Raw genomic sequence first — 15,637 nt, forward strand, 5'->3', positions numbered from 1 at the left:
TCTTCTACTAGGGGAACTTTCATGGTGGTTACCACATTTCTTATTTTACAGGTATTCCTCCATGAAAACCTCAGAATATCTCCATAGAAGGAGGCATCAAATATTACATTACTCACTTAACTCAAGGAACAGCCCAAGAAACTCCATCTGGTGAAGGCAAATCCAGAAACTTGCTTGCAGCATATATTCAACACAGTGTTACTGAAAGTTTATTACACAAAAGTAAAAAAAACACAAAGGAAATAGCTGCAACTTTCTCTAACAGAAGTTCAGCAACTCTAAAATTGGGGAGTTCTGCCAGCTTTTCTAAAGTGTGGTTCATGAGAAAGGGCTGGAGCAAGTACAGCTTAGACAAGTTACACAAATCTGAGGTACAATGTACAAATGAGAGCAGCGTTTTAGCCATCATGGTTAAAGTTCAGAAATTCTTATGTCGAAGTAAATGCAAAAGTTAATGCATCCTCTAAGCCTTATGCTGGACTGGAGAGATCACAACGGAATATACTTTGGAATGGTAAGAAGGATGCCATTCCACTCTGCTGGGAGCTTCCTGCAGTGCATCCATTATCTTTGGAGCTGCCAAAGAAAAATCTGCATACCAGTGTGTCACACAAATGGCAGCTGTAACAATTGCTTCCATCACAAGAAGGACCAAGGGCTTCCCCTTAAATTTCCCAAATAAAGGATTAGCATTTTTTTTTTTTTTGGAAAAAGGTACAGCAACTACAGATCAGTTCACAGAGGGTGTCAAGACCTTATGTCTTTGTCCAAAGGAATGACCAGCTTGAGGGGAGGTCTCATTATCCTTGTCAGCTTTAAAAATAAAAATGCCCTAATCACTAAGACTCTTTCAGTTTTAGCATAGGATAACATATGCTTATCCACTGAGGTAGGTGGCAAATTAAGAAATGAGTACTGTGCTGGGGGTTGAGTAGTCCCTCCACCAGCACTGGGTCAAGAAGGCTGGCATGATGTCTTGCATGCACTAGCATCAAACCATGATCCATTAAAGTGCACTATCACATCCTTGAGGAAAGTTCACACCAAACAATGAAAACAGCAGTCATGGTTAGCAATGCAGGAATGTCTGCATGCCCTGCTGAAGAATTAGGTCTCAAACTTTGGCCAGCAAGTCTTCCTCAGTCGAAGAGAACATGAAAAAAAGAGTACAGCCCCCCTCCCACCAAAACCTAAATTCAACCCTAATTTTTTTCTAAGGAACCCAAAGACTGTCCCCCCTCAGCAAGAAACGGTGAAAGTGCTATGTCAGAAGTTTAACCATGGGGTGGGCAATGCTGAAATCCTAAGAGTCACCCTCCTCAAAGTTTATTAGACAAGGATGTCTCTTCATGCTACTTTTGTCACGAATCAACGAACAGATACAAGTGTAGTCGCTCATTAACATAAGAAATTCAGGGGCATGTAATGAGCGTGAGACTGTCACAGAAGCAACCTTTGCATAAGATGATTGCAGCTGGCCTTCAAATGCTTACCTTTTCTTCCTTCTCTCTGACCCTGATAAGGGATCACTTTAGCCAACCCACTACTGATCAACGCATGAGCCATCACACAATGATGCAATTCTGGCTGATGTAATACAGGCCTCTAGTCTTCAACAAATCACTCTATGGGTGGCTGGGTTAAAGCATCAGCATGTTAGCCAATTTTTCACACTGTGAACTTTTCCCATGCAATAAAACAAGTAATTCACAAATTAAAGGAACATTTCAAATCTCTGCAATTTAACCACTGAACTTTAGAAATTTTCAAAGAAGTACATTAGGATCCTCATCCAAACCATGCAAATGGTAGCAAAGAACTGAGGAGCATAAATGCCCAATACTTGTGATGAAATGATGTGTACCATCAAAGAAGAGCATATGCCCTTCCATACAGAACCTGGAGATATTTAGCAACTTGTGTTATGAATAGCTGAAAAAGATTTCCTAAGTATTAATGGCAGATGGTCATTGATGTCGTATTTCTTGATCTTCATAAGTACTGCAGTCATCAGGTCTGCATAGCTTTCCATCTTCCTCCATGAAATTAAAATTACTCCTGTTTTACTGACCTCAGTCTTTCTTTGCTCCTTTTTCATTTTAATATTGGAGGGAAAACACATTAAAAAGGGCCTGTTTCTTAAGGCAACCAACCCTATCAAAAATAAATAAAAATTAGGGGAGTCATCAAAGAAGGGTCCTAGCCCAGTAGAGAAACTGAAGTCTAGTGAAGGCCACTTAATACTGTATGCTACAGACAGCATCATCTGCTTTCAAAACAAAGACAAAAAGGCCTGTTGGCTGATATGGTCTTGAACACCTGGGATTATCAAGTGTACCTACTTACCAATTTTTCTGGCACTACAATCTTGCCTTGATAGTACAAAGTAGTACAACATGAGCTCAAGTAAAGCCAAGATACTAAAAGTAAACTTTTCATGAACAAAGTTGCAATTTTTATGTAAAGAATTTTCTCCCATACAAAATTTAAATAGATGATGTGTTAATTTAAACCTGAATGTAAATACCACGGTTTGTCAGTTATATGAACACATCACTGTCTCTTTAAGCAGTTTGCTGAATCAAACAATATCATCATGCAAAGGCAGGAAGAAATAAATTTATTACCTCTCTGAAAGTTTTTACTAGTCCAGGAATTTCATAATAGACTGTTGCAATGCCAACATCCCGTGTTACAGCAGCACCAGTTTTTGGGTCAATCTGTAAAATGCTGGAGGATGAGCTCCAAGTTCCCGATAGACCTGTCAAAATATTCCATCTGTGAATATCCTTGTTATGAAAGTGCTTCAGAAATAGCTTGTCAACACCAATACAAGATAAACTGTCATGCAAGAACAGACTATTCACATGCATTTTAGACTAAATTCTTTAATACTCATCTTCAATACAGCTAAACTTCATACTGGATAACTCAAGCAGGAAACTGTCTATTACGAGGGTACAGTCCAACCACTTTATGAAACTCTGAAGCAACTATGTAAATATGGTTATTATTAATGAATATGTAGAAAAGCAACATGAAAATGCTAACTGGACACTAAAAACAATTGTTCCACTAGAATGTGCCAACAAAACTTGCCATCAGAAATCAGAAACACACCAATTCCTGGCAGTAGTCACTGAACTCCAGTGCATCTCATCTATCCACCAGAATTACTTTTGCTGGAGCCAGTAAACAAGTACTAGCTACATAAAACACTACGTTAGAAAATACAATGAAAAAGTACACTTAAGATACTAGAAACAAAACTGGTTAAGAACAAAGAATTACAATATATTGTAGGAAAAAGTATTTCAAAAATACTGTAATACTATAGTTTCTTGCATATTGCTTGCCGATAGCCTCTGTTTGGTCTATAAAACAATGCTGGATCAAGTTCGATTTGAAAGTCTATGCCTAGAATGCACCATTAAGGGAGAGAATACCAACTGGGTAACTTGCTACCACAAAATAATAAAACTAAGCATATGCACTGCAGTGTTTTGAAACACATTTTATCTTTACCTTTTGCTGTACAGCATACAGAGTCTATAATGCCTTGCTGAATTTTCCTTTCCTTCTTTCTATTTGCACCCCACTTGGAAACATATATATGTACATACAAACACTTTATTTTTACATATATATATATATATAAATAGATATAGATAGAGGAAGAGAGAAATAGCAGACCCTCAACACTTTTAATGGAACTAAACAGTCCAAAATAAGGTCGTTGCTCCTCTGCCATGTAGCACTTGTGTTTCTAAATGTCTATTCTGTCAAAGACTTGGGTATGTAGAAGCAGAGTCAAGGCACCACCCTTAATACTTCAAGGCTGATTACTATAAGAGAGAAAGACAATATGTATGCCCTTGGTCTCTTAAAAGAGTACATTTACACTATCTTGCCTTAGACGTAACTATGTTTTATGTGACCCATCGCTACTTGGATGTGTTTTAATTTCTACAGCCTTGTTTCGTTCCAGCAACTACTTTTTGGATTTATCTTTAATCAATAAGTAATACCATTATACAAATGTAAAGTCCATAAAGTGAAGGTCATTGCCTTTCAAGCCCTGCACCCAGTCACTACATCTCACCTACATATAGAAGCCACACCGAGAACTCAAAACTATTTCAAGCACTGGACTTTTACTGCACAAATCTGGAGTCCACCCTTTAGTGCCATTTCTTATAGATGCATACTTTTAATGTCAAACCTGTGCATATTCTATACAGTTTAATTCATATTTAACTAGAAACATTCTACACCCACTTAACAGTCTATAATGCAAGTTGCTCAGCACATCTTAAGAATAATACACTTTTAATCAGCATCTTGTCACCCCCCTCTTCACTCCTCCGCTGACACAGTGCTATCTCTAGATTTGACATCTTTCTGCAGCCATTCTCACATCATGAAAAGCCTTCTCTTGCTGCTCAGAGTAAAATCTTTACGCTATTCTATTTGCTCCTGTCTTTTACAGTCTCAGTTTCTTTCTCTCTCTCACCTTTGTTTAAAGGCCCCTAAAACCATTACGGGGGAATAAAGCCTTTTGGAGCACCAGAGACATCAAATTCTGAGGATTGCCTCAACCTCTTCTAGGGAGTCAAATGTCACCTTCCCTGGTGGTAGTAGTAGAGGAAGGGCGGAAGATGCACAGATGGTCCAAAACATTAAAGACATCTTTTTGAGTTCTATCCTGAAATTGGGGTGCAGCACTTGAATCTGGAACAACTCACAGGTTCATAGGTTGATACTTGGCTATTGGCCCTAGGGTCTATACAAGCCTAGCCATAACAATTCCCTGGCTAATTCTTCCCACAGTATTTACTTCTCTGGACCCCTGTCTAGCAGGGCGACTGACATGATCCCCAGGGTGAATTTCCTATCTCCCATCCAATCATCAAGGTTCCCTTTGAAGACGGCCAAAGAGGTACTCTGCTTGACATGTATGGGCAGACTATTCCAGAGTCTGGGGAGTCTCTGGGTCGGGAACCTATCCCTCCACCATGTTTTGTTCATTGTGATGATACGGTTTAGATCCCTGGAGCGTGTCTCTCTGAAGGATTGGGATTTCTTTAAGTGTAGCATGTCCAACAGCTCTGGGTTTGACATGACCTTGTATGTTAAGCAGAGATAGCCTCTGAGCAGACGATATGCAACAGAGTATAGGTGGAGTTTTTTTTAGGCGGTCAGCATAGGGCATCTACTTTAGGACACTGATTCTTTTAGTGAGGTATTTCTGTGGCCTTTCTTGTTGTTGCAGATGTCTTGACAGGTACATACCAAACAGGGCACTGTATTCTATAATGGGTCTAATGAGGGATGAGTACAGTGGGACAATGACCTCCTTTTTTCTGGATGAAAAGCCCTTAGTGATGAGGTATGCCACATAGAAGGATTTCCTGACTGTTGTGGCGATGTGGTTATCGAAGGTGAGACCACTGTCCACCTGTGTCCATAAGTCACTTATCACACTGTTGGTGTTTAGTGTACTTCCACCTATGTGGTAATTCATGGGTACATGTTTTTTCCCAAAGGGGATAACTATACATTTCTTGGCATTGAGCGTGAGCTCATGGTTCCGGCACCAAGCATCTGTTTCTTTAAGGCCCTTTTGTAGAATATCCACATCAATTGGGGATTCAGTAATGGCTCCCAGCTTGCAGCCATCTGTGAACTTTGTTGGCCTGTACTTCAGAGACGTAGATGCCAAACAAGAGCGGTCCCAGGACTGAACCCTGTGGTACACCACTTGTCACTTGTCTGGAGCTGGATTTGGAGTCGGCTACTTTTACATGTCCTGATAAAGTTTGATCAATGTACCTTCCCTACTGGGCATGTGTTGCTCAATAGATACTTTTGTATAGTAGAAGACTAACTTACAGATATTCCGCCTGTGTTGGATAAAGTTAGGCTGTCAATGCGCAACCCTATCATCTCTGCCAATTGCACCAATAGCTGGTAAATTTACACAATAAAAGTATGTAGTTCTGCCTCCTTTATAGGTTTTAATATTACTGTCAGCGTGATATTTTCTCTCTCTATCTGTGCCCTTTTCCCCACCTCATTTACCTACAGTTTAAAGTTAAAGTACCTTCCCAATCATCTTTTTATACTGAATAGTTTCAGCCTTACTTTTTGCTGTTAACTATACACAATCTACCTTAGATTCGAAGTATGACAAAGTCTTTTTCTGACGGTCCAGTTGCCTTTGAAGATCACTATTTTTTTTTCCTGTTATCAGCTCTAGCATTTCATACATTCTTTTAATCACTTCTATGTCAGTAGGATTTTTCAGTGAACTATCCACTTGCTGCTGTACAGTGATTTCCTCTCGGCTACTGACCCTCCAGGATGATACTTATTCCTCCCTTCCTGAAAAAACTTGAGAAGCTCGGACAAATTTCCCCCTCTGTGGACTTCAAAGCACCATCCCCTCAAACATCTGACAGTTTAATGTTAATACCCAAGCTACTAATGAAAAAAAAAAAAAGATTTGCGTACTTACCATAACATGGCATCTATATTATCCTATGTCATAATTCATCAACCATAGGGTCTAGGATTCAATATCAGATCTGAGTCAGCAACACACAACAGACGGATCCAAGGCTCCTTCTCCCATAATGCCTTGCTGTCCTCTAACCCTCAGATCGAGTTTGCTAATATATTCCTAAAGGGAAAACAGGAAGGAAAAAATCCAGGACCCAAAGAAAACACTCCAACTTCCTCCAAGATCCAACAAGGTAGGGGAGGTGGTGGGAGGGAAATGTGATGACATAGGATAACAGAGATTCTAAGTCATGATAAGTACATAACTCTTTATCTGATGTTATCCATGTCATTATTCATCACCATAGGGTCAGAGTCCCCAGCTACCATTTATCCTGGGAGGCCTCAAGGAAGGACATGCTAGAGCACTGTGGAGTCAAAGAAAACCTTGCTCCTAGAAATCAAATCCAGCTTGTAATGAGATATAAAGGTGTAGAGTTAGACGAAGTGGCAGCAGCATAAATGTCATCAATAGAAAGTTTGGCCAAAAAGACTGAGGAAGTAGCCACACACCTCACAGAATGAGCCCTGATTTTTCCTGGAACCTCAAGATGCCTATTATCGTAGACTGTGCAGATGCAGGTAGAGATCCATTTAGAAACAGTGATCTTATAAACTGGGAGACAACGTCTGTTTGGGGGAAAAAGCCACAAAGAGCTGTTCAGACATGCGAAATCCTTTGGTCCTATGTAGGTAGAAAGTACAGTTGTGTACACTTCCATAAATGTAGATGTTCGAGTGTCTTCACTGTTGCAGTCATGACTGTAGGGTTCTCCCCTGCCGGCAGGCAGTCCTCGGTCGGCCAGAATCCCAAAGTCTGGGTCCGGCGTCGGCTGTTCAGCCATGCTCCCTGATGTCAGACCGCCAGGAGTACAAAGCTGACAGCCGACACCATGTTCTCCAGTTTTTCTTGCCCCAGATGTCCTGAGTCCCAAAATGAGTAAGGTTCCATACCCTTTGCAAATACACCTCAGAAGAAGGGTGAAAAAAGTAACCACACAAAAGAAAAAATAAGAGGGTCAGGAGGGAGGGAAACCCAGACTGCAACAGTGAAGACACTCGAACATCTACATTTATGGTAAGTGTACACAACTGTACTATGTTCATCGTGTTTCACTGTTGCAGTCATGACTGTAGGGTAGAATCCCAAAGCAGAATGAAAGGTAGGTGGTCATAAAGTAGAGGGGGCGGCTAAAAGGTCCTGCAAGACTGCAGAAGCAAAGCCTGCCCTAGACTTAGAGAGGTAGATTGTAGTGCTTTGAAAAAGTATGCACTGAACTCCAAGTTGCAGCTTCCAAAATGCCTTTGGTAGGAACTCCCCTGAGGAAGGCAGCTGAAGTGGCAGCAGCTCTGGTGGAGTGAGTCCTTATACTCCCTGGGATTTGCTTTCCATGGTGTGAATAGCAAAGATTCCATGAGCAATCCATTTAGAAATGGTCTGTTTTGAAATGGCTTTACCTTGGGAACTTGAAGCATAAGAAACAAACAATTGCTCTGATTTCCTGATGTCTTTGGTTCTGTCCACGTAAAAACGTAGTTGTCTGTGTACATCCAAGGAATGTAAGATTCTTTCCCCTTTATTTTGAGGAGTGGGGAAAAAAGTTGGCAAGTGAATAGTTTGATTTAAAGCCACTTTGGAAACCACCTTAGGCATGAAAGTAGGATTAGTCCTTAATGACACCCTGTCTTGATGAAAAATAATATAAGGTTCTACAGCCATAAGAGCTTGCAACTCTCCTGGCAGAGGTCAGAGCTAACAGGATGGCTGCCTTCCAAGATAAAAACTTGATGTCAGATGTGGCAGCAGGCTCAAAAGGAGGTAAGGTGAGCTTTTCCAAAACATAGTTGAGATCCCAAGCAGGAATGGGTGGAGATCTAGGTGGCCTTAAGTTCTTAGCTCCTCTGAGAAACTATCTCATGAGCTGGTGGGAAAAGATTGGAGGGTCTGTATTATAATGAGCAGAAATAGCAGAGGCATGTATCTTAATGGAAGAGAAAGAGAGACCCTTATGTAAGAGGTTATGTAAGAGGTCTGTCAGGTAAAGTAAAATCAAAAGAATGTTAGGAAGAAGAGGATCAGAATCCTGAGCCTGCATCCAGGAACAAAATCTTTTCCATTTTCCTGCATATGATTTTCTAGTGCTAGGACGTCTGGCTTCTAAAATGACATCCATAACCTGCTTGGGTAGGAGAGAATGAATCAAAGACCCTGGATTAACCAGGCCGCCAGGCTGAGAGTTCTGACATGGGAGTGTAGAACCTGACCCTGGTGTTGGGACAGAAGGTTCGGAGTCTGTGGTAAAACCCAAGGGGGCTCCAGACAAAGGGTTTTCAGTGTTGGGTACCAAAACTGTCGAGGCCAATTTGGGGCCAGCAAGATTATCATCTTGGGCTTGTCCTGTTTGATCTTTAATAATACCCGTGGAAGAAGAGGAAGAGGTGGAAAGGCATATCCCAAGAGGTTTCTCCAACTGAATGATAGTGCATCCACTTTCCAAGCTTGTTCGTGGAAAGTCCTGGTGCAAAAAATCTGTAGTTGATGATTGAGGTGGGATGCAAAGAGGTCTATGTGAGGACATCCCCAGACTGCTGTTATCATCTTGAATATTTCGGTGTCCAGCATCCATTCGTGTGGGTCCGAAAGGTTTCTGCTCAGACTGTCTGCCAGGAAGTTTTGCTTCCCTGGTAGAAACTGAGCTTGAAGGTCCAGATTGCAAGCTAGAGCTGTGTTCCACAGATCCATGGCTAGTCTGCAAAGGGGGTAGGAATGAGATCCCCCTTGCTTGTTTATGTACCACATAACTGTGGTGTTGTCTGTCCGTATCAGTAGTTGTCCTGGTTGTAGAAGATTCCTGAAGGCCAACAGAGCTTTCTGAACGGCTAACATTTCCTTTAAATTGATATGCAGGTGCTTCTGATCCTTTGTCCAAAGGCCCTGCAGACAGTTGCCCTGAAAATGGGCTCCCCATGCATAATCTGAGGCATCCGTGGTTAGTATCTGAGTGGCAGGAGGCAGACAGAAGGGTTTTCCTTTGTTTAGAGTACATGCCTTGGACCACCAAAGGAATTCCATTTGAAGACAAGGCAGGACGGAGGTCAGTATGTCTAAACTGTGGCAATGCTGAGACCATACACTTTTTAGCTACCACTGTATTTTCCTCATATGTAGTCTTGCATATGGTACGAGAAGGATGCAGGAGGCCATGTAACCCAAAGCCTGTAGGAATCTCCTTGCAGATAGCTGAGTTAAAGTTGCCAAGGTTTTGAAAGTTGAAGCCAGCTGTAACTGTTTTTCGTATGTCAGAAATGCCATCTGGGTTGTTGTGTTTAGAGAAGCGCCCAGAAAAATTATCTGTTGTGAGGGTGTCAAATTTGACTTTTTTATGTTTACAGTGAATCCCAGGAACTTGAGAAGATTCTGAACAAACTGTAGATGCTGGAGTAAGACATCCTTGCTGTCTGCCTGAATAAGACAATCGTCCAGATAAGGGTAAATTTGAATTCCCTTGAGTCTGCAATAAGCTACTACTGGAGCCAGGCATTTGGTGAAGACCCTGTTTGCAGTAGACAATCCAAAGGGCAGCGCAGAGAATTGAAAGTGCCTCGATCCGGCCTTGAACCTGAGGTATTTTCTGCGTTCCTGCCTGATGGGAATGTGTAAATATGCCTCCTTTAAATCCAAAGTTACCATCCATGCATTTTTGGTCAGCATTGGAAGTAGCTGCTGTAGAGTAAGCATCTTGAATTTTGGTATCTCTAGAAAAGTGTTCAAGACTGACAGGTCCAGAATGGGTCTCCATGAATTTTGCTTCCTGGGGACTAGAAAGGGCCTTGAGTAAAAACCTTGTCCCATCTCTGAAAGTGGAACTAGTTCTATGGCTTTCATAGCCAAGAGAGCTTCCACCTGGTTTAAGTCCTCTGTCCACTGATGTTTTGAAAGATCTGGCCATCCGTTTGGCCTTGGTAGGGTATGAAAATGGAATTTGTAACCTCTTGAAACCACATCCAGAACCCACTTGTCTTGGGTTATATGAGTCCAATTTAGGTGAAAAAGAGAAAGTTTTCCTCCGAGAGGGGCTTCCAGGCAAGAAGTTCCTGCAGCCCAACAGAGGGAGTCATTGAATCGGTTTCCTATGAGCTTGCGACCTGTCCTCTCATCCCCTAGGGGTGGAAGCAGTCCACTGTCTTGGACTATAAGAGGCTTGCGTTTGAGGCCTTCCTCGGGAGCGTCTGTATCTACCCCTCTGAGGCCTGTCTGAATTGGGAAAGGACCAATTTTTTGTAGGCCAATTCCTACTAAATCTGGGTGGCTGTACTTGTAAGAAATCTTTAACTGTTTGCATGGATTTTGCCTTGTCCTCCATCTTTTTAATCACCTCTTCAGCTTTAGATCCAAACAAAACATTATGCTGAACAGGAGCATCCAATAATTTAGCTTTTACTTGATCTGGCAAATTTTGTTCCTTTAACCATGCATGCCTTCTAATTACTGTGCCAGAGGCAGCAGCCCTACAAGAAGCCTCCAAGGCATCAAATCCACAGTGTAAACCATGTTTCCCAATTTGTTCAGTGGCATGCATTAAGTCATGTAATTCCTTATCATCTGCACAGGCGGAAATGGAAGTTAGCTTTTGTTTTAAAACAGACAGGAGAAATTGCTGGTATTTCAGCATATGAAACGGACAGTTTAAAGCCCTAATAGATAAAGTAGCAGAAGTGTACACTTTTTTGCCCCATCTTTCTAAAGATCTGGAATCCTTCTCAGTGGGAATGGGGTTTTTAGCAGAAGCGGCCTTAACGCCCTTAGGACCCTGAGAAATGGTTTCAGGGTCAGCAGTAGGGTTCTTGTATAAAACTGGTGGGAATCAGGAACCCTGTAATATCTGTCAGGCTTAACAGGAGCTGGAGGAAAAGAGTCAGGGGTTAAGTTAGCCTCCGAAAAAGCATCATCCACAATATCCAAAATAGGAGGAATAGCCAGGGGTCTATGTTGAGGAAGAAGAAGAAAATCCCTTAGTCTTTTCTTAGATTCCGAATACTCCTGTCCTTCCCAATGGAAATGTTCCCTCATTTCATGCAAGGTTTCCCCAAAAGAGAAATCCTCGGGGAGAAGCTGAAGGAATGGATTCCTCAGCATCAGAATCCTCATAAGGAGGGAAAGAATATTCCTGGTCAGAAGAAGAAACTGAAGAAACAGAAGCCTGATCAGAGGAGTCATAATAAACTTCCTGCCTTGGCCTTTTATCTGGAGGGGGATGTGAACCCCTAATCATAGTAAGTAAGTCCTCCGCCATCTTAAGTAACTGTTTCTGTGACTTGGGAGCCGGATCAGAAGAGGCCTGGGTTGCAGTCTTTGATTTGGAAGGAGACTTTGCCTTTGTCTTTGGCTTTGCCTTTATTAGAAGCTGAGTAGGCCTGAAAACCCCTTCGGAAGCAGGTACCTGCACAGCGGCTCCGGACCCATCCGAAGGAGGATTGTCCGAAGGTCCTGCAACAGAAATATTCAAAGACCTAGTTGGCTCCTCGTGGGAGTCCGTTTCGGCCATCAGTTCCAAAATGGCCGACAACAGGGGCTGCAAAAGCACCTCACTGATGACGGCTGAACCTGAAGCTGGCTCTGCTTGAACGATATCGTCTGATTTGGACCTCGGAGGCCTGTCTTTGTCCTTGTGTCATTTGTGAACTCCGGTAGCCGGAACCGTATCCGACGACATTTTGTAATTAAAATCCCTACCGAAGTAATGAAATGCAAAATCGTACCTTCGTTTAATTGTACGTTGATTGAATCTAGCACAAAACCGACAATTAGCTACGTCGTGGTCAGGGCCTAAGCAAGGAATACAGTAAGAATGAAAATCCTTATGAGGTATTTGCTTCCCACATGAAATACAATTATTAACTTTTTCTGACATCGGACTGGAGCAAGAAAAAAGTTTCCCCAACGGGGTACTTAGCTTTGAGTAGGAGAAGAAAGTCTTCGGACTGAAGATTGTTCAGAAAAAATTGTCAGGAGTCAGCCGACCGGCACTTGCGAACTGCTATCACCGCACGGCAAGAAAGACTGGAGAACATGGCGTCGGCTGTCAGCTTTGTACACCTGGCGCTCTGACATAAGGAAGCATGGCTGAACAGCCGACGCCGGACCCAGACTTTGGGATTCTGGCCGACCGAGGACTGCCTGCCGGCAGGGGAGAACCCTACAGTCATGACTGCAACAGTGAAACACAATGAACATCCGTAATTGTCTGTGTACATCCAAAGTATGCAGAATGTACTCGCCTCTGTTGGAATAATTAGAAAAGAACACTGGTAGCTGAATACACTGGCTTACATTAGATTCAGAAGCAACCTTGGGCAAGAAAGGGGGATTTGTACTGAGAGAAAATCTGTCCCTGTGAAAAATCATGTAAGGAGGAGCAGAAAACCTCCTACCTGAAGTTACAGCAAACAGAAAGGCCTTTTCCAAGACAAGAATTTGAGATTGCAGGAACCAGCAGGCTCAAAGGGACTCCTAGTCAGAGACTGCAAAACTAATGTAAGGTCTAGAGGAAGCGAGGGATCCTTAATCGGTGGTCTAAGCAGGAAGACCCTCTTCATGAATGGTTTGCAAAGCCTAGACAAAAATGTAGGCTCACTGTTCTCGTGAAAATTAGAAACTGCCGCCCACTGAAGCTTAATTGTAGAGAAACTTGCATCCCCTTGGAAAAGAGAGGACAAAAACAAAATGATATCAGAAACAGAAGCGGAAAAGGGACCCAGATTCCTGCTCTTGGCCAAGATGGAAAACCTTTTCCACTTGCTATGGTAAACCTTTCTGGTGGAAGGTTTCTGGGAAGCTAGAATAATACGCTTAATGGGAGACGCCAGCCTAGACTGTTTTAAAATCACTGGAATTGGAGAAACCATGCATTTAGACAAACGGTCTGAAGATTTGGGAGAGGAAGCCCAGAAGGATGGGAGATCAGATCGTGTCGAGGATCGAGTGCCCAGGGCAGCTACTTCAGATGAGACCTGATGAAGGGGAACCACAGTTGATAGGGCCAGAAATGTCCTCAGGCATTGCGTTTTCTGCAGAACCTTGGGAATTAGGAAGTAGATGGGCCCATCCCGTAATCCTTCAAAAACACGGACTCCTCCAAAGACTAGGGTTGGGGAGACCATCTATCCTTCTATTTCAAGATTCAAAGGAAGTCCTCAAAGGAGACATCATCGGGTGGAGATCTGGGGGACCAGTCTCCTTCACTGAGGTCCATGTCCTCGGTGAGAGACTGCGAGAGGGAGCCCAAGTGCCTCCTCTTGCACTTTCTCTTACGATGTACCTCCTCTCTGTGGGGGGGCTCTGGGGAGGAATTGAAAGAAGCAGGGACTCCCCGATGAGAGGAAACCTCCTGAAGACTCAAATGGAAGGGCTGACCCTGGACAGGATGGGAGGCCTCACAAGCCAAAGTACAGAGAGGTAGGGGTGGACCTGGAGGGGAGGCATAATGAAACTCCTGCCCTGGTGAAGGTCTTCTCTTATCCAGAAAGCTGAGGGGCTGGAAGCTGTCCCATCCCCAATCTCATCAGAGGGGGAAGTCCCCTGGAGAGAAGAAATGAGCCACAAAACAGCACCACGATCCCCAGATGATACAGGTCTGGAGCTGTCAAAGACTGAGGCCCACTCACTCTGGTCCAAGGGCAGAGGAACAGAGTGAGCCAGGGACCCTGATGGGGTCAAAAAAAGAGGAATACTTGGCCTCACCGAGATCTGACCATAGGTGTCCTAGTCCCAAGATTCTAAGGCCACCGAGGTTGGAAGAGGAGAATGACTAACTGGAAGGGATGAAGCCTCACCTGGCCAGACAGGCAGGGGAATCCAGAAGTCCCAACTCTATTTGGGCCTTCAGGAAGCTACTCATCATCCTGTCCATGTCAGAGGGTAACAGTCTCCTGGAAAACCTGGAGGAAGATGAGGAGTGAGTGGACTTGGTAGAAGACCCTAACGACTTGCGTTGGTGTTCTGTGGTTCAGCTCTGAGGCCTTGGAACTGACTGAACTACCTGTCTGGAGGCAGAAGGAGACACTACCTCCTCAAGAACTACAATAGGATCTGATGATTCTGTCAGATCCGATGGTCAAGTCGACAAAGCAAGCACATCCTACGAACTGGTTGGATTTGACGGCCTCTGCTCTGAAGAAGCTCTGGATCCGGAAGACGATTCTGCAGTTCTCAGGTCCGAAGACCTCAGATCTGGGATGGTCTGGGCTGTGGTCAGATCCAGGGACCTAGGATCCGACAGCTGTGTTTTTTTGGAATGAGTCGAAGGCAAAGAAGGGGTCTTCCTCTTAGGATCTGCAGAGGAAGCCTTCTAAGGGGAAACAAAGGGACGCCCCTGAGCTAAATCTTTTAAAAGGAGCTTACTGCGGTGCTCTGCCAAGGCCCTGGGTTTAAATGCAGCACAAATGCCGCATTCAGCCTCCAGGTGTAGAGCTCCCAAACAATGCAAGCACTCCTCGTGTGAGTCGAAACTGGGCATCTTCCGACCACACAAGGAGCACTTTTTAAAACTTGAGGGCTTATCAGTCATAAAAGAAACTAACACACACACTACAACTACAGAAAGAACTAACTGCTAAAGCCCTAATGGCTAAGGGAAAAAAGGGGGCTAAAACCTGTTACTAGCAACAAACTTTTCTAATAACTAAACTAAGAGAGGGGAGGAACTACTATATGAAAAAAATAAACTATTAAGGAGTTAAAACCACTAGACTGACTAAACAAAGCCAAAAAATAGAAACTAAACACTTATCTGCAGCCAGAGCCAAGGAATTGCGTCAGCATTGAATAACTGCAAATGAGATCAGGGGGTTAGAGGGCAGCAGGGCATTATGGGAGAGGAAGGAGCTAGAGCCTTGGATCTGTGTGTTGTATGTTGCCGGCTTGGATCTGACATTGAATCCTAGACCCTATGGTGATGAATAATAACATGGACAACATCACATGCAATGACTGGTTGTCAGACCCACAACAAATGTTTAGTGAGACTAGCCTGTCGGTATCCAATAAAAATAAAGGTTACATAATTTTTCTTCGAAG

The 15,637-nt window shown here is 43.2% G+C and overlaps 1 protein-coding gene across 3 annotated transcripts in view; it reads right to left on the minus strand.

Annotated features, from left to right (window-relative positions):
- The window catches only part of NUP210 (nucleoporin 210), a 2,490,054-nt gene that overhangs the window by 572,669 nt on the left and 1,901,748 nt on the right, over window positions 1-15,637 (minus strand). For all 3 annotated transcript variants that reach the window (XM_044078102.1, XM_044078101.1, XR_006365597.1), the window contains one exon: window positions 2,628-2,761. In XM_044078102.1, coding sequence (XP_043934037.1) covers window positions 2,628-2,761 — 134 coding nt within the window. The remainder of the gene's footprint in view (window positions 1-2,627; window positions 2,762-15,637) is intronic.

Source organism: Protopterus annectens, chromosome 7.part0, assembly GCF_019279795.1.
Source record: "Protopterus annectens isolate FY-2018-M chromosome 7.part0, PAN1.0, whole genome shotgun sequence".
Lineage (NCBI taxonomy): Eukaryota > Metazoa > Chordata > Ceratodontiformes > Protopteridae > Protopterus > Protopterus annectens.